At 35.0% G+C, this 27,115-nt stretch overlaps 2 protein-coding genes across 7 annotated transcripts; one reads left to right on the top strand and one right to left on the bottom strand.

Moving 5' to 3' along the window:
• Positions 1 to 137: 137 nt before the first annotated feature.
• Positions 138 to 25,834, top strand: LOC121983769 (beta-glucosidase 18-like). Its single transcript, XM_042536380.1, has 12 exons — positions 138 to 429; positions 545 to 611; positions 688 to 746; positions 842 to 917; positions 999 to 1,073; positions 1,175 to 1,262; positions 1,350 to 1,602; positions 1,688 to 1,803; positions 1,897 to 2,140; positions 24,960 to 25,062; positions 25,174 to 25,282; positions 25,379 to 25,834. Exons 1-12 carry the CDS (start codon positions 298 to 300, stop codon positions 25,566 to 25,568), a joined length of 1,512 nt encoding a protein of 503 aa, XP_042392314.1. The 5' UTR covers positions 138 to 297; the 3' UTR covers positions 25,569 to 25,834.
• On the bottom strand, positions 4,280 to 11,832 carry LOC121983771. 6 transcript variants are annotated; one of them, XR_006112700.1, is made up of 8 exons: positions 11,438 to 11,826; positions 6,951 to 7,019; positions 6,632 to 6,870; positions 6,327 to 6,554; positions 6,140 to 6,232; positions 5,967 to 6,069; positions 5,792 to 5,886; positions 4,280 to 4,754 (listed from the first exon to the last, which is right to left on the bottom strand). XR_006112700.1 is itself a non-coding variant. In XM_042536384.1 (2 exons), exons 1-2 carry the CDS (start codon positions 11,672 to 11,674, stop codon positions 4,575 to 4,577), a joined length of 417 nt encoding a protein of 138 aa, XP_042392318.1. In that variant the 5' UTR covers positions 11,675 to 11,832; the 3' UTR covers positions 4,280 to 4,574. The 6 variants fall into 6 exon arrangements, 1 of the variants encoding a protein (XP_042392318.1); XR_006112704.1 differs by having other exon boundaries at positions 4,280 to 5,886; positions 5,967 to 6,060; positions 11,438 to 11,827; XR_006112701.1 differs by having other exon boundaries at positions 5,792 to 6,069; positions 11,438 to 11,825.
• Positions 25,835 to 27,115: the final 1,281 nt, after the last annotated feature.

The raw sequence follows: 27,115 nt of genomic DNA, 5'->3' as shown, positions 1-27,115 counted from the left end.
GTGTTGTATGTATTCTTATGCTTAATTCCTCCTCCTCCTCCTATTCCCTCTTCTGCTCTTTTCTGTAAAGGCAGTTAGCTCCGGGCAGCCTTGACAAAATAGTCGGGAACCATCATCGACCGAGTAGGCAATCGAATAGGTCATCTTCATGATTGGTAATTAAACTAGTGATCAATCCACAAAGAATCCTCTTTCGTTCTGCTTTTAATTTTGATTTTATGCTAAGAATAGTAATCCTTTAGCAACTCCGATCCCATTCACATCGATCCGACTGACTTGTTGTTTCACTCGGAGCGAATGGAGGATAAGAGATTGCTAGTGCAATTGTCCATCATAGTGCTCGGCATGCTCTCTTTCTCAGTTGATTGCATTGATCGGACTTACTTTCCTTCCTCATTTCTCTTTGGCACTGCGACTTCATCGTTTCAGGTATGAATATTTAAGAAATATCATTCCAACTCCTGAAAAAGGAGGGAGGAAGGGGTAGAATCATAATTTCTTATAATTTTATAGCATTATATGACATATTTTTATATATATACAGATCGAGGGAGCCTACTTGGAAGATAATAAGAGCTTAAGCAATTGGGATATACTCACACATATTCCCGGTATAATTATATTATATATTGAATAATTATATAATACAAATTATATATTTAAGTTTTTATTTATTTATTTATTCAGGACGAATCAGGGACGGTAGCAATGCAGAAATAGCAGATGATCATTACCATCGTTACATGGTGCTAATAATTTTCTAAATATGCATAAATATTAATTAATTATTATTGTTTTAATTAATATGATTTAATTGAGTACAAATATTAATTCTGAACAGGAAGATATAGAATTAATGGAATCTCTTGGAGTTAATGCATATAGATTTTCTATATCATGGTCGAGAATTTTACCTAGTGAGTATTTTTTATATTATTTTTTATTCTTTTAATTTTAATTTTAATTAATTAATTAATTTTCTTAATTTAATTTGGCAGGAGGGAGGCTTGGAGGAACTAATTCACTAGGAATTGCTTTCTACAACAGACTCATTAATGCCTTGTTGCTTAAAGGTAATCTTAATTAAAAACACAAAATTATTAATCCAAAATTGATTAATTTTATTTTTTTAATGAATATATTTTTTTATTTTTTTTTAAAAATAAAATATTAGGAATAAAGCCATTTGCTAGCTTGAATCATTATGACATTCCACAAGAGCTCGAAGACAGATACGGTGGATGGCTAAACCCACAACTACAGTGCGGACCTTTTTGCATATTTTAGAAAAAATTGTAATCTTTTTATAAAAATGAAGCTCACAGTGTGTGTAAATTATTTTCTACCAGGGAGGAATTTGGAGAATTTGCAGATATTTGTTTTAGGGAATTCGGCGACCGAGTCAAGTATTGGACGACTTTCAATGAACCCAACATCGCAGTCACTTATGGGTATCGAATCGGATCGTATCCTCCCAACCGTTGTTCGCGTGGATTTGAAGATTGTTTGTCGGGCAACTCAAGCACCGAGCCTTATGTCGCGGCTCATCACATAATCTTGGCCCATGCTACTGCAGTAGAAACTTACCGGAGCAAGTATCAGGTATAGGAAAATTCTATTTTTTAAAAAAATACAATTTAGAATTTCAAAATTATGGCATTTTACCCCTGAAAGTTTATTAAATTAGATAAAACAAGAAGGTGCTATTGGAATTGCGATGTCGACCACTTGGTTTGAGCCACTCAGGAATATAACGGAGGATTTCAAGGCCTCTCAGCGAGCATTAGCATTTAATGCTGCATGGTAATTGATTAATTAACTCTTTAATTATTCTCTTAATTATGCATCAAAAAAATGTTATGGAAAAATAATAATTCATTATTTTTTGGGGTGAAGGTTTCTTGATCCCATTATACGCGGCGATTATCCTTATGAAATGAGGCAAATTTTAGGGTCCAGACTGCCAAAGTTCTCAGGGAGTGACAAGAGAAAATTGCAAAGTAAATTGGACTTCATTGGAATAAATCATTATACGAGTCTCTATGCGAAAGATTGTCCGGAGTGTGGCTCCGTGGGGCCCCGAGGCGATGCCCTCGTGCTCACCACCGGAGAAAGAAACGGAGTCCCAATTGGAAAAAAGGTGAAGGAAATTTATTTTATATAATTATTTGAGAATTTCTTAGATTTTTTCCAGTCCTTTATTTTTTTTAGATTCTTTTACTTGATCTTCACAATACTAACAGATCCGATTTACTTGATCGAAGGTAACTAATATAAAAATTTACATCATACACACAGTTCCACTATGACCATACTTTTTTTTCGAAAACTTTCCAGAAAGTCTTATACAACCTCAAACATGAGAAGTACAATAAGAATATAAGTTAAGAATATAAGTGAAAATGAAAGTAAACATTTTACAATGAGATCTTGCTTGGCTTGCTATCTTGTTGTGTAGAAATGCCTCTTGATCGATTGGAAATATAACAACACTTCTTTCTCAGGGTCCCGAGAACTGACGGCGAAAACCCTAGATGAACTTCCTTTTATATGGATGTTATTCGAACTACTTTTCGCCTCCTAATCGATTAGGTTTTCTCCTAATCGATTGTCACGTCAACTAACCGTCCAACAACCTACAGAACAACTCTTTTTCAAACCCTTAATCGATTAGTGAGCTATACCAATCGATTTGACAGTTTTTAATCAATTGTCCCAATCAATTTAGAAGTTTTACGTTCACGAGAGAAAACAACATAATCTATTGCACAATCTATTCTCAAGTTCTCTATTCTCTCATGACAAAGGTCCCAATCGATAAGGTCAATAGATTGAGAAGGGCATAATTGATTCCCTCAATCAATTCACAACCTTTTTGTGCTCCGGATAAAATAAGTTGATTGATTGGCTCAATCAATCAAACTTCAGTCCAATCATTTCCCAGTGCGCTCTTGCAAAAAAACTCTGAATCGATTGTCTAATTAATTCACATAAGAGTTGAATCGATTCCACGCCAATCAATTCAATTTTTTTTTAAAGGATATCTGATGTTTAATTCTTATAAATTCATTTATTTGAAAATAACTATTTGAAAAAATATATAGACTTGCATATATGAACCTCCACTTAGAATTTTTTTTATATTTTTTCTCTATCTTTTTCATTTTATTTATTCATATTTATTGATGTAATTAAAGAGATATAATTAATAGGCGTTAAGTTTAGGAGAGGACTAAATTGTAGAGTTTTATGTTTTAAATTATTTTAACCTAAATTATTTATTGTTTAATTTTCCTAACTTTAATTCAGGTTGATGCACATTAAAAAGGAGGAGATTGTAAGTATCTTGGGTTAGTTTTGATGTTGATAACCGAGTTAAATTAGGTCTGGTGTGTTTGATGCATTGTGTCTAAGTGTGTAGAAACTTAGGAGCATAAGAAGTTGAGCGACAAATACAGCGAGTGAGAAGAATGATACGAAAAGAGAGCCGACGGGCTCGATGCATCCAAGAGATGTGGAGCTACGAAAGAGGACACCGGTGGAGTGAGAAGGATGTGCAAGGCGTATCTGAGGGATGAGAAGCCAAGAGGAAGACTGTTTGAGGAGAAGGACAGAGTTGAGTCGAGTGAGTTTAATTCTGGATGTTCGGAGCATCACCCATGCCACCGGAAATGAAGAATAGTTGGCCTCCACTACAAGAAAATAGATATTTTGCGACGATTTTTCTCGTCGCTAATATTATTTTTTCGTCGTTGAAAAATATTCGAGACGATAAAATTTTGTCGCTAGAATCACCGTTATAAGCTTGTCGTAAACATATATTAGCGACGAAAATATATATTTCGTCGCTACTATTTTTGGGACGTTAAACTATTCGTCGCTAAATTAAATTACTTCGCCGTAAAATATTTAACGATGATTTAAATAGTATCGTTGCTATAATTAATGTTAACGACGATTTTATTTATTTCGTCGCTAACATATTCCCTACGATTTATATAAAATCGTTGCTAAAACTACGTCCCCAATCTGAGTTATCAGCGATTAGCGACACATTATGAGAGGTTCGTCGCTGACCTCTTTGCTACGAATTAGTCGTCGCTAATAAATCAAAGTTCGTCGCAACAGTTACGATATGTTTCGATATGCAGACAGGTTAGCGATGAATGCAACCAAATTCGTCACTAACCACTGGTTTAAAAAAAAAAATCGTTCATATCCTGTATACAAATTTATAAACATACAAATCATCATAACTATAACAACAAATTCACAAATACTCTAACAATTAACTCATACTTCAACACAAATATAATCATAACATTCACAAACCAAGTTCAAAACATGTTCACAACCAACAATCCAACCAAGTTCACAACAAAAAATCCAAACAAGTTCAAAACAAGTCTAGAACATCTTGTTTCTATACAAAAGTCCACAACATCAAAAACTAAGACGGAGGAGGAGGAGGTGGAGCTGAAGATGAATCATGGATCAAGGAATCTAATGCTCCAGGTGCCAATCGGTTAAGTATTTGCTCAAACATATCTTGTCTTGATTTAATTGATGCTAACTCATCTTGGGTGTTTGCTAGCTGAATTTTGGTGTTCGCTCTCATCTTGGGTCGATTCAAGTCTTTCACGCAATGCTGCGTTAATTGATCTGGATGAGGATGTGGCATCTGAAGAAATGGACCTAACTGGCTTTGACCCACTTCCAAGTCCTCTGATGTATCCAAACCGAGTACCGAGGACCTAATACAAAATTTTAAAGGTAGTAAAACATATGATATGATATGATGATACAACAGTAAATAACAATCAAATAAGATAATTATGAAATATAGATATACTGAAAAATAAGATGATATTGAAATGTAATATAAGAAAAGCATGAATTTAAAAGAGCTTTATAAGCTTTCCTGCAAGTCAAAGTAAGTGACTCGAGTGAATAAACTAAAGAAATGAATATAACAACTTAATCACTATTTTATATGAAATACTTTAAATAGAACACTACCATCAGTGGGAGCTTAAAAGAAGGGGGTGGGTTTGTTACAAGAGCATTTGCCATACCAACCTTGATCTGAACTTAAGGCATTTGCCATACCTTCAACTAAATTACAAGAGCAATGCTGTCTAATTAAGATTAATAAAAAAACAACTTAAGCTTCATAAAACCTTAATTGAAAACTTATAAATAAACTTGTTAAGAAAGCAAACAAGTTTAATACATCAACTCAATCCTCATTGACCTAAGGATCTTTAGTGCTTGAGCTGTGCTCGCGCTACAACAAAAGCTCAATCTTTTCATCCTTATTTGTGATGCTTTTTAGCATATATATATATGTACCTCCCTGTGTTAATTTGTCTAATTAAATTCACTAGCTTATTCTCAACTCTTCTATGCGACACTTCGTCTATCATTCTAGATCAGCCTTCTTAAGACCACCTACTAGGAGTGCCAAAATGTTTATTGCCATTTACAACCTTAATAACACATATCTAATATTGTTACTCAGGTCAGTTAGAGATTTTTTTAAAAAAAATTATTAAGCAAATTCTTTGTCAGCCAACAAGTGAACACCTTTATGCGAATGAACCATAATTGAAGCAGATAATTTCATATAATATTAATAGCAGTTGATGGAAATATCGAGATAAGTATGTTTTGCAAGAAGTATTGAAAGAAGATGGACAACATTTCATATAAATATCGAGACAACATGTCATATATATTTTGAAAAAAATGGAAATTGTATCGGTGGTTATTAAATAATATTTTCATGGACCTGATCATAAACTATATCTGTAATTTGGACTACATCATGCCACCTTCTGAATTTTGTGATAGAATACATTTATCACGTAGTCTCACCATATCATCCTAGAAAAAACAAACATGTTAAAAATGTTGTAAAAAATAATTATGCACAGTTAAGAACAAATTCACTAAATAAGGTCAACATATATATGCAGTTTTTGTCGTGTCTCCATTCCACCATTTCTTCGAGCTATAATGAGTTTCATTAAAGATAGTAATCCGATCTTTTCTTTGTGACTGATCGATCTAAAAAAAAATAATGTGTTAATATTTTAATCAACAAACAATATAAGATAACTATAAAATTAATACTTACACCGTCGTAACTATACCCGATGAATGATTTAGAACCTCCGCGATGGTTATATGGGAGTTTTCCTCGATTTTTGACATTTATTGCATATCGTTTCTACAACACAAAATTTTGTATAAACAAAACAATAGTTATAGAACAAATAATTAAATTTTTATATAAATAAGACATTTGTTATAGAATGAGTTACCTGAAATGCCTCAGATTCAAACAGAGCACACATGTAGTCCCAAACATCATGAGTCTCATAGAACTCAATCGGAATATGCTGTCGGCGCTCAGCAGGAGGAAGGCGCGATAGCTTCTTATAATGGTTATGCATTTTAGATCTATTATCTCTATATTATGCACTCATCAATTGGTCGGTCTCCTTCATGACCGAAGATGAACCCTCTTGAAAACTTATATCAAAAGCAGTCTAAAAAAATAAATTTATTTTGCACATGGTTAGTAATAAAGGAGTGGTTATAAATATGTTGAATTACTTATACTTACTGATATTCGATCGTATATCATCCTTTTATTCTCAGTAGGGATGTGCTTCCAACTCTTAGCTTGTAAGGGAGCAAACTTCTTTAACGAGAGGCCTAACTCGGTCATAAATGAAGCTGCATTAGGGCCAATGGGATGCTCATCGCTCTGACGGAAAGTAACAGGCAATCTACCCCGATCACTAATTTGGCGTTGCAGCCGATCAGAATGTGTGCCACGTGTCTCCTTATATAGCGGTCGGCCTGTAAATGCAATAGTGTTAACAATTAACAGATGAAATATCTAGATAAATTTTTTGTAAATTAAATACAAAATAACTAACCACTGGGAGAACTATCATCTATAGGTATCTCCAAAACTGGTAAGTGCTCAATCCTCTTAGGTGGCATGGCTGTCGCATATTCATCATATATAGATCAACAAATATACATCAATATATATAGATATCTACAAGTAATGAATTAAAAATAAAGAAAAACATATTTACCATGTTCATAAAAATTAATTAACACTATCATCTGAAAGAGATAATTGATCATCTGTGTCACTATCAATTTCAGTATCTTCATCCTCATCGTTAAAAAAACTTTGAGCATCCCTAGTTAGCTCCACTTGTGCATTTGACATATTTATATGTTGATACTCAACATCAAATCTACAAAGTTAGGATATCTCTAATTCTTCACCAACTACTAAAGTTGCTTCATTAGAAGAATTATCTTGGTTAGTCTCAATATTGAAATTATTTCCGGATTCAATTTCTTCTGATACTTCATCAACTTCAGTTGCTTCGTATATTTTTCGGTGTTGAACCTTTTGCACTACCTTTTAATGACCTCCACGTTTTATATCATTTAAATAATAAACTTGGTTTGCTTGGTTGGCCAAAATGAATGGGTCATCAGCGTACCATGTTTTAGAAGTGTCAATAGATAACAAACCAAACTCTTTAACTATTGATTTTTTTTTTTCGGATTACATTGGAACCATTCACATCAAAATAATTGTACTTTATATCTGAAAGAGTAAAATAGTTGAACAACATCCTTCAACACTCCAAAAAAATCTAAATTGTCACCATCATCAGATGATGGTACGCTAACCCCGTTATTTTGAGTAGTTCTGCGAGCATCACAAGATCTTGTATGGTATCGAATACCATTTACAATGCAGGCATCATATAGTTGAACTTCAACATCAAGTCTAATTGCTAAATAATATAACTCGTTTATGATTTTTGAATTTGTTAAATTCTTTAACTTTATCATTCTATCCCTAAACCATTGTGGAAAATCTTGCTCATGGTATTGGAGAAGTAGATTTAAATGAATTTTATGTGACAGAAGTTGTAGATGTTCAGTGCAAAAACAAATAATTATTTTACAATTGTATAATGAAATATAAACAATAAAATTACATAATGTAAAAAACTTACTTCCTATATTGGTCAACTTCCTTGCAATTGTTGAGAATATACCAATGTGCTCTCTTATACAAAGTCAAAGGTAATTTTAGATTATGTGGATTGCCAAATACTCTTATTTCTTGTGAGAAAACACTTAAATTGCATGTTACTGGTTGAACATTTTGGTTTTGTTCTGGCCTACTAAATCTTGTCTCAATTTGCCTCATATAAAAGGAACTGAAAGTCAATGCCTCATTTACAATATACCCTTCTGCAATAGATATCCTTCAAGCCTTGCTTTATTACGAACATACTTTTTTTAGTCTGCCCAAATATCATTCAAAGGGATACATCCATCGTGAAGAAACAGGTCCAACTAACATGGCTTCACGGGGTAACTGAACTGTCAAATGAATCATAATGTCAAAAAATGTTGGAGGAAATATTTGTTCCATCTTACATAATATGAAGACTATTTCCTCCTCCATACATAAGTCCGCTAAGTGTAAAGATCTTGCAGTTATCTTTTTGAAAAAAATCATATAACTCAATTAGTGTGCTGCATATGTCTTTTGGAAAGAATTTTTGTACGACCACTGAAAGTATTCTTTGCAACAAGACATGTCAATCATGTGATTTTAGTCCATGTAACTTTCCATCATTTGCATTCACATTTCTAGATATATTAGCAGCATATCCATCAGGAAACTTCATGGATTTTAAAAATTGACAAAATTCACGTCTTTCTTCTATGTCAATGTGTAACTTGCATATGGTTTACTAAATTTGTCTCCAACTTTCTTTAAATGCAATTCACTTCTGATTCCCATATCCTGCAAGTCTAACCTTGCTTTAAATGTATCTTTTGACTTTCCATCTATATTAAATAATGTGCCAACCAAAGCGTCACAGATGTTTTTTTCGATGTGCATCACATCTAAATTGTATCTCAATTTTAAATCTGACCAATAATTTAACTCAAAAAATATAGACTTTTTTACCTAATTTGTTTCATCCAAAGATCGCTGCCCTTTTTACTTAATGTAGGATCCTTACTGGATGTCACTTGGGGTAATGCATTTAACTGTGCTAAAATCTCATAACCAGATTTAATTTCATCAAGATATACTAGACATGCTTTATAATCCTTTGTGCTCCATCCATATATTGTTTCATATGCTAGAAATTCATGAATGATCCATATCACATCAACATGTAATTGAAATACTTGTTCAGTCGATGCATCATATGCTTCCACCCCATCATCCCATAGCTCCTTTAGTTCGTTGATCAGAGTTCGTAAGTACACATCTATCTCTTTCCTAGGTGATTTAGGACTAGGAATTAAAAGAGACATTATCAAATATGAAGGCTTCATCATTTTCCATGGTGGTAAATTATAATTCACAAGTATAACAGACCGCATACTATAAGCATTTGACATGTTTCCAAATGGATTAAAACCATCAGTAGCCAACCCTAAGCAAATATTTCATGGATAACTAGCAAATATTTCATGTGAAGTGTCAAATTCTTTTCATGATTTACTATCTGCTGGGTATCTTAATACACCATCTGTTTCAACCCTCTTTTCTTTATGTCATCTTATATCTTTTGCTGTATGTTTGGCAATAAACAACCACTTAAGTTTGGTATTCAAAGGAAAATATCAAAGAATTTTCTGAGCATTCTTTTTCTTATTCATCCCATCGTACTTGTATCTGGGCTCCTTGCACACTGGACATATATCTTTATTCTCGTGCTCACCTCAAAATAATATACAATCATTCTCACATGCATGTATCTTCTCATATGTCAATCCTATCTCTTTTAACATTTTTTTTGCTTCATAATGAGAGTTTGGAATCACATTCGATTTTGAAAATGCCTCTTGCAATAACTGAAGTAACATATCAAAAGATTTATTACTCCACCCATTTAACACCTTCACATGCATTAACTTGGCCAAAAAACTCAATGCCGAAAAATTAGTACAAGTGTGATACAACTCTTTTTGTGCTTCTTCAAACATTAAGGTATAATTTCCTCTAATATCATCTGCATTAATATCATCTAATTGAGGTCCACTGGTATTGATATTTTTTGCATTTCTTAAATCAGTAAATATTTCTTCAAAATCATCTTCTTCAAAACCACAATCATGTTTCTCTTCATTGACAATATTTATATTAATAGATGATGTAGTAGCTTCTCCATGAAAGTTTCAAACTTTGTATGATTTATCAAATCCCCATCTATAAAGATGTCCTCGAATATAATCCAACTCATATTTAAACAAATTGCCACACCTTCGACAACGAATTTTGAATAAATTCAAACTTATCATATAATTCTCTGTCACCTTAAAAAACTGATTTAACCCATTTATATATTCAGGTTCAATCTGATTCTCAATCATTATCCAACTTTTATTCATATTTATGACCTGATTAAATATATAAAAAAATTCATATTATTCAATAAAATAATCCTAAAATTAATTAATAACATCAAAATAACCCTAAAATTATCATCTAAGCATTAAAATAATCCTAAAATTATCATCTAAGCGTTGAGGTCAACAAAGGAAAAAAAAATAAATTGGACTCAAAGATTTGAATTCCGAAGGAAAAAAGAGTAAAAATATATCACTACCTAAGCCAAATTGATATAAGTGAACATGGAGACTTGAAGTTTGAAATGTCATATTAAACAAATAAAAACTAAAGTATGACCAGAATGCATCACAAAAGAATAGGCTGCATGACTAAGAAATTTTCTACACACATGGCCTAACATTACATACCATAAATGACTATATTACCAAAAAAAAATATTACAATTCTAAACTAGGTATAGCTACTATAATCACCTAGAGACAAGGTTACCAAACTTTCTGGAATCATAATCCATTTTAATTACCAAGCTAAGGTTTGACACTGAGGAGTGGACGGGGATAGCAAAGATGTAGGCAAGAGATCATCAAGGACTAAAGAACTAAACTAGACAAAAGCACATAAAGATGAATAAAAATGAAAAACACAATTGACAGCCCTAAAGATCAATTTCTGATATAAAAGCATGATCATATAGACCTGTATCAGATCAGTTACTGAAAATGCCAATGAATTCCCCAAAACTACCTGAGCACTAATCATACATCAGATCAACATCAAAACAACTTCGTGAATTTATTAAGGCAACACTGATCTCTACCGATCATAAGACCAATCATGTCAGTGCATGTACTAGTTATATATGATGCACAATCCTAAATCAACCAGCACAAGGATATACATTCACCAATAAGAAATCATCACAGGTTTACCACTACAAAATTTTCAATAAATCAAATCTACAACTAGATTTTCTGGTTTCTGATGGTTAAAAGAGAGTGAATATACCTTACTAAAAAGTAGCAGATTTCTAAAGGGAGTAGTCAGTCGCTTGCCAAATCGCCAGAAATAGGAGGGAAGATGAACCGAGATGTGGTGCTTCTGTAAACAATAAACAGACAAGGGGCAGGAGGTAGTGTGGATGGTCTCTGCTGGCTGTTGGAAAGTAAAACTCAATGAGGGGAAGGCACCAGAGGAGAAGTGCGGTGTAGGATGGCGCAGGAGAAGGGAGCAGGAGGCTTCCATCAGAGTCACTAGAGTCGCCGGAGAAGAGGTGTGCGTGGAGAAGAAGAGGAGGTGTGGTGCGAGGAGAAAGACAGAGTGGCGTTAGGGAAATTAGGTCATTTTTATCAATGTTAGCGGCGAGTTATAGATTTCGTAGCTAAAATAATATGTTAGCGGTGAGTTAGAGTATTTTCGCTGCTAAAATATCAGCGACGACTTTTGCAACACATCGTCGCTAATATATATTAGCGATGATGTTGGCATATTTCGTTGCTAATATACGAATATTAGTGGCATTTTTCCCACCGCTATCATATTAATTAACAACAAACTCCATATTTCGCCGCTAAAAAAATAACGATGATTTATTTTCCACAAATTCGTCGCTAACATATATTTTGATAAAAAAATATTTAAAAAAATAATATTTGCGACAAATTAATATGTCGTCGTAAATTGCGATGATTTGCTTTGAAATTTAATTTCGTCGCTAAAAATTCGTCGTTATTTTACTAATTTTTTATAGTGCTCTAAGTTGATCATTCCAAGCGCCCTGAATGAGCAGTCAAGTCAGCAGAGCAATTGTTGAAGAGGATTAGCATAAGTCCACATCAGTAGACTCCAAGCGCCTGGATTGCATACAAGCGATCGAAATGATCGAAATCATCTAGAACCATTGAGTGACTCGTTGCCAAGTGGATCAACTCGACCGAATCCAGGTGCCCGGACTACTTCTAGGTGCTCAAAATGTGCCACATCAACAAATGACTATCTTGGCCATAAGGCTATAAAAAGAGCCCTTGATACTTGAGGTTTCTATACACACTCTGTACTTTTATTTCAAACATTGTAAAGGGATACTTAGCCTCCAACCCTTATCGAAGAAGGAGCTTGATAATGCACTTAATGTTACCTAGGATTAGTAACCATTCATGTTGTAAACTAAGTAAATCCTTAGTCTCCTTACTTTCTTGATGTTATTTCTTTTTAACTGATGTGTATCTTTGCTAAGTAGAAAGCAAGAGAAATTATAATTTAAAATTTATAGGCTATTCACCCCCTCTAGCCGGTCCAACGATCCCAACAAGTTGTATCAAAGCCCAACTATCTTAGAAAAACTAACCACTAACTAAAATAATAAGAAGAATGGTCGGATCAAGCATTAACCCACCAAAGTTCAAGGGAAAGTTCACTTTTTGGAAGCGACGAATGGAGATATTTTTTAAAACAGATTTCGATATCTTATTAATAATTTAATATAGTTTTGAAGCACCAAAGAATAAGAACAGAGAAGAAAAGGAAGAGTACCTTTAGAACAAAAAGCAACATATTGGCTTTGTAGCCAATGGTAAAGTAGAATTCCATTTGTTAAGCATATTATCACCTCAGGAAGTCAACCAAATTAACACTTACTACACCGCTAAAAAACTCTGAGAGAAGTTCCTAAACCTTCATGAAAAAAGCTCGGAGGCCAAACTATCAAGATGTGACCTGCTTTGAAATCAACTAACCAACTTTCAGATGGAAAGGTGAGAAATGGTGGCTCAACTGCATGCAAAGATCAAGAAGTTGATCACTGGACTAACCAACGTCGGAGAAATGATGTCTAATTGGGATTCCCTCTGATATACAGTAGTCAACGCCTTTCCTAGAATCTAAGAGTGGACATCAATAGTGGATTTCTACTACATCTTGAAGGACTTGGAGATAAATACTTACAAGAGTTATTTTCGACTTTGGAATTACAATAATCCCGATGTGTAGAATTTAAAGACACAGAAAAGTCAAACAATAATATCACTTTAAAAGCTAAGAAGATTGAACTAGATTCAAAGTCATCACTGGACAAAGATGAAGAAGAATACATGGTAATAAACTTAAATAAATTTCTTATAACTAACAAATTTGATAAGACATAAACTAAGAAGCTTCTACGAGAAAATAGGAAAGTGAGGTGCTATGACTACAGTAAAGAAGAGCATATCAAGGACAACCACCCCAGATTGAAAAATAAAGGAAAAGAAAAGGACAAAGGTGTTAGGACACTTTGAGAGTAGGAGGGCGGGGGTGATTAGCTCCAATCGTTTTGTTAATGATTTGTTGTAGTGGAAACTCGAAGCAATGCTAACTCATTAGATTTTACTAGGTCTCCACCTCCTTAAGGTGACTAATCCAAGGATTCATTGCTCACTCACAAATACACAATGAAAATCTCTTTCTTGGAGGTCGAGAAGTCTCATACAAACTCATATATGAGATAATACAACAAGGGTACAACAAGAATAAAGAAATAAATACAACAATAAAGAACCTTTCCCTTGATCTCTTATTGCACTAGATTGCCTCTTGATCGGTTGTAAAGTGTAGCAACACTTCTCTTACAAAACCTTAAGAACTGGCGAAGAATAGCGGGGAAGAAGAAGTGTGTTTGAATCTTTGTAAAATCCCTTTATCGTGTTGATTTAGGTCTTCCAATCGATTACCAAATCAAATTAGATTCAATCTAGTCGTCCAAATTTTGCAACGACTTTTTTCTGCTTCTCCCAATCGATCACTTGATCAATTCACTTTCGGATGAATCAATTACGTAATCGATTCACCAAGCTTCTGTTTTCTCGCAATAAAACTCCCAATCAATTGTGCACCTTCCCAATCGATTCAGCTTGGTGAGAAAGCTTCTCCCAATCGATTACCCAATCGATTGAGAGAGACTGAATTGATTACCCAATCGATTCACCATGCCTCTGTGCTTCGTGAAAATTATATTCAGTCGATTCACTGATTGATTAACACTAGCCATGATCGATTCATCAATCGATCCAGAGCCCCACTGTGCTGTTGTGAACACACTCCCAATAGATCTACTAATCAATTGAACTTGGGCTAATTGATTACTCATGCCTAAAATCTGAACCTGAGCTTAGCTCAACTCTAAAGCCGTCCATGACTCATTGAGACTTCCCTTTGCCTAGCATCCGGTCACCCTTGACCTGCTATGACTTCTTCACTAAGTGTCTATTCAATCCTTGACCAACTTGGACTTTCCTTTGCCGAATTCCCAACTAGGATTTCTCATGTACCAAGTGTTTAGCTTCTAGATAATCCACCTTGGACTTAACCTATTTCCCAACTAAATTTGCCTAGTCCCACTAGGACTTTACTTGTGCCAAGTATTTAGCTCCCAGCTAATCCACCCACCTTGAATTTAACCTAGTTCCCAACTAGGTTTGCCTAGTCCTACTAGGACTTCACTTGTGCCAAGTGTTTAGCTCCCAGCTTATCTACCTTGAACTTAACCTAGTTCCCAACTAGGTTTATTTAGTCCCCTAGGACTTTACTTGTGCAAAGTGTTTAGCTCCCAGCTAACCTACCTTGAACTTAACCTAGTTCCCAACTAGGTTTATTTAGTCCCTCTAGGACTTTACTTGTGCCAAGTGTTTATCTCCCAACTAACCTACCTTTGACTTAACCTAGTTCTCAACTAGATTTGCCTAATTTTACTTAGGCTTCTATTTGTCTAATCTCCAGGTAGGAATTCTCGTTTGCCTAACTTCCAATTAGGGCTTTGCTAGTCAAGTCTCTGATCATCCTTGACCCACTTGACTTCTCATTCACATATATTATTCAAATATCGAAACTCAAGCTCGAGCCTGTTGGGATATGCTCGATGCGGTGTGTGCTAAAACACATTTCGTAAACATGCGCAGTAGAAAATAAAATAATAATAATTCCTAAATCATTACATCACACGCACCACACCCATACAAGGATACAATATGCTAAACATGATCGCATAATTAAATTTTTATGGAAAGTAAATTTACGTTATGTATACCTTACGGATGACCTGTAACGAGAAGAGCATCAATCATAGCGACGTTGTCGAACCTCGCCTCTATTCGTATCCACGTTGAGCTCCTGAAAACAGATCCTTGAGTATAAGCCTCTCTTTTGAAAGTTACTAGCCACAAGCGAAGAAGAGGGATCAAGAGGAAGAGGAAGAGAAGCATACAAGGAAGAGATTTCTTCCTTGTGGTGGTCACGACAACAAGGGGAAAAGCTTCCCCTTATTGGTGGCGACAAAGAGAAAGGGGAGAGGGAGAGAAGAAGAGAAATTGGGTTACAATTTTTCAAAAATCTTACAAGCCAATTAATGATTTTATGTGTATAATCTTCTCTCAATCATATCAATATATAACCCTCATTAATGAGTTGGATTAGAAAGCCCAAATCCAACCCATTATCCCTCAACAAAAAATTAGCCCATTAACCCCTTGGTTTGGTTCACAACTAAACCAAGTTGGTTTATGACTAATTCATGATTAAAGAGATGTGGCCTATCCGCGGTTTCATTGTGATAAATATTTTCATATTTGTCTTATGTATGATCCAACCAAACATTTATCTCTTGATCTAAGAATTCTATTCTTTAACTTATTTTACGTCTTTTAGAGACTCGTTAGTGCGTGTAACCCAATATGTTCCCGATTTATCTTGGTCATCCATAATTAACTACTTAATTATAGAATGGTCATGAATGTCACCTAGTAGTACATCATGATCCCTAATTAGCCAGAAAATCATAGTTGATCTTAGAATTAATTCTAAACCCTTCAGCAGCTATAGTGAGTCGTGCCTCGTTCCTTTCACTCGTCTTATTTTCACTTGGTTCAGGACATGGTTTATGTGTCTTGTCCCTACTAGGTTGACTACGTCACACCTAGCCCAAGTAATACTTCCTCATTCTGCGGATTCAAATTACTCATGCATGTGTACAAGAGTCTCACACTCTTAACATATGATTTTTTGGCCAAAGACTTTGAGTAATAATCCTAACGAGTGACCATATGGAATACATCTCCTTGTAAGGAGTGGTGAATCCTCTGTGAGCTATCCAAACACCTTCAGACACTTCAACTTATACCCAATCATCTCGGCTCCACACCTCAATGAGATGCTTGCTTAAGATGTCAAAGTATTAGTCTCTATGACCAAGATAACTTATATGCCTCAAGTCGAAGGAAACCTGCACTCGTGCTGTAGTAAGAACTTCACAGACAAATATATATATATATATGTAGAGAACCATATGAAGTCTTACAGTAAGTCACTCCAATGAACTAGTTACCATAATCAACATCCACGTTTAACTCTCGACATCCCAATGTCTCTAGCCAATGAGAAAATAGCTGCTTGGCCGAACCAAGGAGTATAACCCGTGCTAGTCTTACAGAATTGATGATGCCCGAAAGAATCAATTCAACGACTAGAGAAATTTCAATATATTCATAATTACGTATGTAGAGATAATCACTAGTTACGATCCAATCATAAATTCTCTCATGCTATGAATTATATTACGGATATTTAGTAAGTGAGTTTAAGATAATCAAATATATAATATGCACTTAAATAGTAAATCTATACTTATCAAATAAATAAAAAAAAATTGTAAGGTGATTGCCTTAGGACATCTCTCAAATTCTAACAGAACCAACTCGAACTTAGTTAACCTGTCAACCTTGACCCAAGGAAGATGTTGGATCGAGACCGCGCTAGAGGGGGGAGGGGTGAATATCGCTCGTGGCTTTCACGCGTTTTGGATTCGGAAATCGTTCGAGTAAATACAGCGGAAATAGAAAGAAAACAACACACAAACAGTTGTTTTCTTGGTTCGGAGCCTGTGGCGACTCCTACTCCAAGACCCACGCTCGTTGAGCGTTTACGCTAGGCAACGACTATAATTTCGAAAAGGTGTTACAAATTACGTACAATAAAAGATGTTAAATTTACCAACAACAAAAGAAATAGTAGATTAAGAGCTTCGGGTTGTCGGCTTCGTGTTGTAGCGTCGTTGGGTCGTTTCTTGAGCAGCTCGTTGCACAAAGATGGCTTAGGAAAGTATGTCTTGAAGGTGCTGCTTGAGACTACTTAAATAACCTGTTGGAGGCGCCTCAAAGCTCCTCGAGGGCGCCTCCAACGAGCCGATTCAGCCGCGTGGATCAGCGCTGAAATCTTCTCCTCTGATCCACATGAAGGCACCTCCGTACCAGTCCAAGGAGCCTCCAAGCTGCGGTCCAAGGCGCCTCCAGCTCAGTCCGAGGCGCCTGCAGCTCTTCCGCGCAGACTTCGGCTCCCTTTGCACCCGAGGCGCCTTCAAGCTCCATGGAGGCGCCTAGGACATTGTTCATCCGAGGCTTAACTTGTTCCTTTTGTACCTACAAGACACGTTAGTCCCAAAACAACAACATACCCTGCAAGACAAAGTTAGAACAGAATAAACATAATAAATAAAATGTTTGACAGCCTTCGGGCTGTCCGGTTCTGACTTCGGATTTCGTACCGAAAATCCTAGGTCGAACCTACGCCTACTGTTCCCTCTTCTGGGGAACGCATCCTCACCTATTCCACTCAGGAGAGTTTACCTTTTGCCAGTTCGATCCTCCAGACCGACTGGACTTTTGCTCAGCGTCCGATGCTTCCGGTCTTCATGCTGGATGTCCGGTACACGACCCATTCAGACTTCTACCCGGTTCGCGACACCAGGATTTTAACCTAGGGTTTCCACCCCCTAGGATTTTTGCCCGAAGCTCCGACTCGCCAAGGATTTTCACATAGGGTTACCACCCCCTATAACCTAGGGTTACTGCCTCCTAGGGGTTTCTACTTGCCTAACCGCAGCTAGGACTTTTGCCTAAATATACTTAGGACTTTTCCTGCAAAGCTCATTCACCACATCAGAAAACAAAATACCTTAACTTTGATTCTTTTGACATAATCAAAACATAGGTTCGATCATCGGATGCTTCCCACACCAACAATCTCCCCCTTTTTGATTATGACAACATGGTTCAAAGTTAAGTAAAACTATGACAGTAAAATAAAGAATTTTAAACATATAAGAAATGCAAAGAAAATAATTCCCTATATTCCCTCTTAATTTCCCCTTAACTTGGACCTCTCTCCCCCTTTGATATAAATCAAAAAGATGTTAATTAGGGAGAATGGCAATATATCCTGGGTAATTTTGAGCTCCCGCTGAAGAGTAGTTAAACTTGAACCAAAAAATGTTTAAGAGTTTGTGAAAGTGTTTGAAAAACACTTAGCTATGTTCATTTGAAACTATTTAGAAAATTTTGAAAACTATTTAGCAAAATTTGAAAAAGACTTAGATAAATTTAAAAAGCTTTTGACAATAATTGTTGTTTTGAAAAACAAAGTTTTTTAAAATAATTTTTCAAATAATTTTTAAATGAGTTTTTAAAAGATTTTTAAAATTATTTTTCAAATAATTTTTAAAAGAGTTTTTAAAAGATTTTTAAAATGATTTTAAAATAATTTTTCAAATAATTTTTAAAAGATTTTTAAAATGATTTTTAAATAATTTTTAAAAGAGTTTTTTAAAAGATTTTTAAATAAAATTTTCAAATAATTTTTAAAAGAGTCTTTAAAATATTTTAAAATGATTTTTAAATAATTTTAAAAAGAGTTTTTAAAATGATTTTTCAAATAATTTTTAAAAGAGTTTTAAAAAGATTTTTAAAATGATTTTTAAATAATTTTTCAAATATTTTTGAAAGAGTTTTGAAAAGATTTTGAAAATGAGTTTTAAATAATTAAGTTGATTCATTTGATTAAATTGAATTTATTTGATTAACTTGAATTTATTTGAAGATTAATCCTGTTGATTCAGCCTAGATCCATCTCACCCAATTCTAAGTTATCAATCAGGTAATCTTAAATAATTTTGTGAGATGGTTATCTTGAATTTAGATTATTTCTAAGGATTAATTTACATTTGAGTTAAACTTAGGTTTTTCAGCTAGTCAATTAAATACGCATTTATAAGATTGGTTCCCAAGTCGTGGCGAGGCACTCGACCTTCTTGGGTATGGGATCATCCACCACTTCCTAGACAGAGCCACTCAAAGAAATTATATATTTAATTTTCTTTTTGAAACCCCTAGGTTTAACTGGATAAGTGTAAATTACACCTACGTCCTTAAACTATCCTGAATCTAAACATGTATATAAAAAAATCAAGCATCAAACAATTCTATCTATTGGTAAAGATGGTCTTTCTATTGGCTCCCCCTGGATCATAGCCTCGATATGGTCTATCAAGGTAGTAGATCTGATCCTTGGGGACCCAATATAGTCCTAATCCAACTTGATTAACCAAGTTTGACTTGGGGACCCATGCTTGGACTATGTTTCTATTTTTTCTATTAACTAAGGATAGATATGCTTTGTATTTTCTTTTGGTTTTAAATTCAAGTCCAGATTTGTTGAAAATGACTCGCTGTTTTCCAAGAATCAGATCAAGATTCTTGGAACCCAGGGTGAACCGTTCCAACATGTCCTTGAGTTCTTTAATTTGAGTTTTCAAATTAGAATTTTCTTCCTCAAGTTGCTGGACTTGAGTTGAACTTCTAATTTGAACTGACTCAGTTAAAGAACTCGAGTCAGTCATTTCCTTAAGGGCTGTTATCTCCTTTTGGAGTGACTTGACCCGGATGTTGGATTTAGCCAACTTTTTTAACAAGTAAGGAACTAAATTCTTTAAATCATCTAACTGAGTTTCGGCGAGTAGAGAACTTACAGTGGGGTTCGGTCCTTCGGAAACAGATGCGGATCCGTGGCTTCGCTCGGACTCGGTTTCTGACTCGCTCTCGGTTTCAGACTCGAGCTCGGACTCAGTTTTGATAATGTTGGCTTGCACTGGTAACGCGAGGAAGCTTGTCGGTTCTTCTTCATCAGTCTCGGATTCATCTGATGACTCGGACCAAGTTGCCTTCAATGCCTTCTTTCTTCATTGTTTTTTGTTTGAACAATCTGATTTGTAGTGCCCCTTCTAGTTACAGCCGTAGCAGGTGACTCCGGACTTGTCCCTCGTGTTCGTTTGAGTCGCCTTTTTATTTCTTTAGATCTTTCGTACGAGCTTTAATAGCTCGGAAACAATCTCGTCTTCATCCTCCGATTCGTCTTTGGACTCGATTTTGGTTTTGCGCTTTGTTTTAGATTCCCGGGTTCTGCTTGTACCTGCAACCAAAGCAACACCTTTCTCGACCGGGTGTGCATTAGTCTGCTCATGGAGTTCAAACTCTGCAAATAATTCATCTAATTAATTTAATAAAGGAAAGGTCCTTAGAAACCTTGTACGTATCTACCATGGATGCCCACAAGGTATTCCTCGGAAAGACATTTAAGGAGTACCTGATTATGTCCCTGTTGTCTACCTTTTGTCCGATCGCATGAAGCCCATTGAGTAGATCTTGTATCCGGGCGTGGAGTTGGCTAGCCGTCTCATTTTCCTGCATTTTAATATTATACAATTTATTGGAAATTAAGTCGCGCTTACTTACTTTAGCGTCGGAAGTGCTCTCGTGTAGCTCGATTAGCTTTTCCCATAGCTCTTTGGCGCTCGAGAATGATCATACTCTGTTGAGTTCTTCTTTTGTCAGTCCACATTGTAGCATGCAAGTTGCTTTGACATCGGCTTCAACCTTCTTCTTTATACTACCGTCCCAGTTGATGCATGAGACTAATTCTCCCGCGCCGTCACGTGGAAGTTCGAGACCGGTCTAGATAATAATCCACATCTCGACTTGCGTCTTGAGGTGGTATTTCATCCGGTTCTTCCAATAGCCAAAGTCCTCGCTGGAAAAGAGTGGCGGGCGGACTATGCTAAAACCTTCTTGGAGAGTCATTAAAGAGTCTAGCACACAATGAAAAATAAAAACAAATCCCAAGACTTTATCCTAGATTAGCAGTGCGGGATGTATAATAAAAAGAACACGAACTCGAGTGGTGTTGCATCAACTTCGAGCAAAAATTGATTCGAACGTGAACACATATCAGAATATAGCAATTATACTAATTCCGATTGACTTCAAAAAATTGAAAAGACCACGAAAAAATTGCTTAATTGGTGATTGTACCAAATCGAAGCGACCCCGCTCTGATACCAATTGTTGGATCGAGATCGCGCTAGAGGGAGGGGGTGAATAGCGCTCGTGGCTTTCACGTGTTTCGGATTCGGAAATCGTTCGAGTAAATGCAGCAGAAATAGAAAGAAAACAACACACGAACACAAGCTATTTACTTGGTTCGGAGCCTGTGGCGACTCCTACTCCAAGGCTCATGCTCATTGAGCGTTTATGCTGGGCAACAACTATAATTTCGAAAATGTGTTACAAATTACGTACAATAAAAGCTGTTAAATTTACCAACAACAAAAGAAATAGTAGATTAAGAGCTTCGGGTTGTCGGCTTCGTGTTGTAGCGTCGTTGGGTCGTTTCTTGAGCAGCTCGTTGCACAAAGATGGCTTAGGAAAGTATGTCTTGAAGGTGCTGCTTGAGACTACTTAAATAACCTGTTGGAGGCGCCTCAAACTCCTCGAGGGTGCCTCCAACGAGCTGAGTTAGCTGCGTGGATCAGCGCTGAAATCTTCTCCTCCGATCCACATGAAAGCGCCTCCAAGCTGCGGTCCAAGGCGCCTCCAAGCTCCATGGAGGCGCCTCAGACACTGTTCATCCGAGGCTTAACTTATTCCTTTTGTACCCGCAAGACACGTTAATTCCAAAACAACAATATACCCTGCAAGACAAAGTTAGAACAGAATAAACATAATAAATAAAATGTTTGACAACCTTCGGCCTGTCCGATTCTGACTTCGAATTTCATACCGGAAATCCTAGGTCGAACCGACGCCTACTGTTCCCTCTTTGGGGAGCGCGTCCTCACCTACTCCACTCAGGAGAGTTTACCTTTTACCAGTTCGGTCCTCCAAACCGATTAGACTTTTGCTTAGCGTCTGATGCTTCCGGTTTTCATGCTAGACGTCTGGTCCACGACCCATCCAGACTTCTACCCGGTTCGAGACACCAGGATTTTAACCTAGGGGTTCCACCCCCAAGGATATTTGCCCGAAGCTCCGACCCGCCAAGGCTTTCCACATAGGGTTACCACCCCCTATGACCTAGAGTTACTGCTCCCTAGGGTTTTCCACTTGCCTAACCGTAGCTAAGACTTTTGCCTAAGTATACTTAGGACTTTTCCTGCAAAGCTCATTCAACACATCAAAAAATAAAACACCTTAACTTTGATCCCTTTGACATAATCAAAACATAGGTTCGATCGTCGGATGCTTCCTACACTAATAGAAGATTGCACCAACAAAAGGGTCAAGAAGGTCCAAGCAAAGGAACTTCAAAACAACATTGAGCAAGTCGTCATCAGAAGAGTCCGAGATTGAGAAATACGCCAGATTAGCACTATTGGCCAACCACCAAGAAAAAGACGATGAAAGCATTCAAGAGAAAGCATTGACGAAGGAAGAGCATTCACATACGAATTCAACACAGTAAGTGAGGTACAATTCTTATCCTATGATAAAATGCATGATACTATTAAAATATTATCTACAACTCTATGTAAGACTAGGACCAAATATATAAATTCAAAGAAAGACTATGCATGTTTATTAGAAGATTTTGATAAAATTAAGGTTGAAAATAAAAAATTGAAAGATCAAATTGAAATGTTAGAAATGGAACATACATACTCAAATTCAAACTTCTTATAAGTTTCAAATTATAGATATTATAGAGGGTCTAATTGGTATGTCAGAAATTATAAGGTCAAATTATAAAAGTATCAAAAAATGATATTTCTAGAAAATATTTAATTAATCCAGTAGGTAAACATTTATATTAGATTTCAAAATCTATTTTTACCTGTTAGATTTTTTTAGATTTAATTGTTAGAAATTAATTCGTTTTATTTATTAACATTATTGATAAAATTATATTTCATTAACTTTTTGTTCCATTTTCTTTATGTTTAAATTTTTCGATAAATAAATCTGTTAACTATTAGCATTTTTTTTTTTCAAAATTTTCAACAATTACATAAATTTTTATGAATTTTTTAACTAAAAATGGAATTTAAAAATTTAAAAATTTTCATAGATTAATTTTTAAAAATTTGATTTTCCCAAAATTAATCAGGTTTTGAATGTTTAGAAAAATTAGTAAGAGTTTTAGAAGTCAAAATTTATTTTACAAAAAAAAAATACTCATTTCTATTAAGAAAAATATTGTTTTAATAAAATAAAAATAGTTTTTTCTATTATTAGATTGATTATGTTGTACATTAATTTTTTTTGATATTTTGAGGAAGTTATTTTTTTTTAGAAAATCTGATGTTTAATTCTTAGATTTTTTTTTTGAAAATAACGACTTGAAAAACTATATAGACTTGCATACTATATAAACATTCCCTAGAAAAAATTTCATATTTTTTCTCTATCTTTTTCATTTTATTTACCTATATTTTTGGTGCGTCAAAGAGGGAGAATTAATGAGTGTTAAGTTTAGAAGAGGATTAAATTGTAAAATTTCATGTTTTCAATTATTTTAACATAAATCATTTATTATTTGATTTCCCTAACTTTAACTCAGGTTGATGTACATCAAAAAGAGAGATATTGAAAGTACCCTAGGGAAGGAGTTGAGTTCAGATGAGTTCAATTCTGGATGTCGTGAGCATCACCCATGCAATAAGAATGAAGAATAGTCAACTTCTAAGTTGACCATTCTAAATGCCCTAAATGAGCGGCCACATTAATAGAGCCTTTGCCAAAGTGAATCAGCACGGAGTCTACGTCAACAGACTCGAGGTACCCGAATCATATACAACTGTTCGGAATGACCGAAACCATTTAGAGTCATTAAGTGGCCCATTGCTAAGTGGATCGACTCAACCGAGTCGAAGGGCCCGAACTGCTTCCAAGAGCTCGAAATGTGCCATGTCAGCAAACAAATATCTCGACCAGAAGGCTATAAAAAGAGCCCTTGATGCTCGAGGTTTCTATACACATTTTGTACTTTCAACTTCTAATTCTGTATTCACAAATATTATTTTCAAATACTATAAGGGATTACTCCACCTCCGACCCTTATCAAAGAAGGAGTTTGATAGTGTACTTAATATTACCTTATATTAATAATCATCTAAAATTTATATATTTTTATAATAGTATGATATTATTATTTTGAGTCTGAGAACTGTATGAAAAAAAATTCATGCCAACAAATAAATCTGCCATCTTATAAATTCACCATCTTCTTCCTATATTTTTAATATAGGAATATTCCCTAAAATAAAAATATCATGAAAATCTTGTAGCTAAAAGTTTTCGTGAGATCCCCCCTCCAATATAATCTGTGCTTTCTTATGCATCTATTTTAATTATTCTTATTTCATTTACATTTATTTAGTTATTCATTTTTACACATACAGGCAGCTATGAAAGACTTCTTTGTAGTTCCACGTGGCATGGAGAAGGTCGTGATGTACATGAAGCAAAGATACGGAAATATACCCATGTTTATCACAGAAAATGGTTAGTATATATGCTCATTAATTATATTACATGCGAAAATTAATGATGAGAATTTCAATATTTTTTATTATTTTTATATAAAACTATTTATGAAATATAAATTTTACTCAGGATATCCACAAAGCAGCGACCATAGTACTCCATTGAACACACTGTTAAATGATAAGGAGAGAGTCGAATACTTACAAACCTACCTCACTTCTTTGCATCGAGCAATGAGGTATAATTAATTCATCAATTAATTACTTTTATAGGGTAGTAATTGTGATTTTAATGAGGTTGATTAATGACTAATGATGATTAATTTTGGCTGTAGGCAAGGTGCTGACGTGAGAGGGTATTTCATATGGTCTTTGATGGATAACTTTGAATGGTTATCTGGGTATAGTTTGAGGTTTGGATTTTATCACGTGGATTATGAAACACAAGTGAGGACTCCAAAGCTCTCGGCCACTTGGTATCAAGAGTTCCTTGACAATTCAAAATTGCTAATTAACGAATTGTAATTAAGTCGTCCCTAGGTGTAGCATAGCTAGGGGCGCACACGTGATCGAGAGTTCAGGGTTTAATCTTTAGGATGTCATTATCTGGGGTTAGCGTCTCGGTCAACGTGGTCATACGTTTTTAGTTGTGTATCTGTATTTATCTCCCTCTATATCCGTAGGACTGTACGTCCTAATCATGTGCTTTTGATGTCATTTTTTTAATCTAAATTTGTAGATCACTATTAGTATTATTCTTGATATGGCGGTTGTACATTTATGATATGTAATTGAGTTGATTAAGTGGAATTTGTTCAATTTTATTGGTATAATTATATTTCAATGGCATGATCTTTTGTGATAGAAAGTATTTTATTTACTGGTAATATCTACTAAATTTATAATTGATAATGTACTAATATATTTATTAAAAAGGCAAAAAAAAAAAGAATCTTTTTGTTAAGATATGAAAACGTTGTGCTAGACAATTTGTCGATGTTATTTTTTTAATCTAAATTTGTGGACGATTAGTATTAATGCTGATTAATCACGTAATTAGTTATGAGAATTCAACTTTTATAAAACTGAAATAGGAATATTAGTCGATTGACTAATATCATGTCATGTTAATTGCAATTTTTATGCTTATGATACATCTTGATGATAATATATGTTGAAAAATAGCTTAAACTTAAATAGATTATCAAATATAAAAAAGGGGGAGATTGTTGATACAATCATGCCCTGGGTGAGAAGTTTCAATGATTGCCAATTATTTAAGTTTAGGTTAATACATTGGATCTAACTTGAGTTACAAGTTTGCAAGATAAGAGAAGTCTAAGAAGGTCAAGGATCGAATTCTTGGCAAGATGAAGTCCTTACAAGTTGGAAGACTAGATGTAAGGTAAGCTAAGTCCAAGAAGCTCGAGGATCGGATTCTTGGCAAATGGTGGGAACCCAAGCAGATCGCATACTAAGGTAGATGAAGACTCGAAGATGAGGAAACTCCAGACACAAAGTCTAGGAAATAGGAGGCTATCTAGCATGAGGTAATTGGAATAATGTGTTTATCAATTGATGGGTAACCCTAAACCCTTCTCAAATCAATTAACCAATTGATTATGCACTAGCCTAATAGATTGGTGCAATCGATTACCAAGCTCTCTGTGACGCATAAAGAGTTGCCGAATCAATAGCACAATCGATTATCAATCGATTGGTGCAATCGATTATCAATCGATTGGTGCAATCGATTATCAACTTTCTGCAAGGACATAGAGTTGCCAAATCGATTACATAATCGATTAGGTTATGGTACAATCGATTAGCAAGCTCTCTGCAATACACAGAGAGTTGTCAAATCGATTGGACAATCAATTAGGAATGTCTAATCGATTGGTGTAATTGATTAGCAAGTTCTTTGCGATGCACTAAGAGTTGCCGAATCAATTGCACAATCAATTAGGCACGTCTAATCGATTGGTACAACTGATTAGCAACTTTCTGTGAGCACACATAGAGTTGCTGAATCAATTGCATAATTGATTAGGCACTAGACTAATCAATTGGTG

The sequence above is a fragment of the Zingiber officinale genome, chromosome 5B, assembly GCF_018446385.1.
Source record: "Zingiber officinale cultivar Zhangliang chromosome 5B, Zo_v1.1, whole genome shotgun sequence".
NCBI classification, from domain to species: Eukaryota; Viridiplantae; Streptophyta; class Magnoliopsida; order Zingiberales; family Zingiberaceae; genus Zingiber; species Zingiber officinale.
This window is presented reverse-complemented; position numbering and strand designations above follow the sequence as displayed.

Coding starts and splice junctions, on each gene's coding strand:
- LOC121983769 (XM_042536380.1), top strand. CDS start 298: ATGGAGGATAAGAGATTGCTAGTGCAATTGTCCATCATAGTGCTCGGC. Junction 1,603..1,687: donor CTTACCGGAGCAAGTATCAG/GTATAGGAAAAT, acceptor TTATTAAATTAG/ATAAAACAAGAAGGTGCTAT. Junction 2,141..24,959: donor GAGTCCCAATTGGAAAAAAG/GTGAAGGAAATT, acceptor TTACACATACAG/GCAGCTATGAAAGACTTCTT.
- LOC121983771 (XM_042536384.1), bottom strand. CDS start 11,674: ATGGAAGCCTCCTGCTCCCTTCTCCTGCGCCATCCTACACCGCACTTC. Junction 4,755..11,437: donor ATCTGCTACTTTTTAGTAAG/GTATATTCACTC, acceptor ATTTTGTATTAG/GTCCTCGGTACTCGGTTTGG.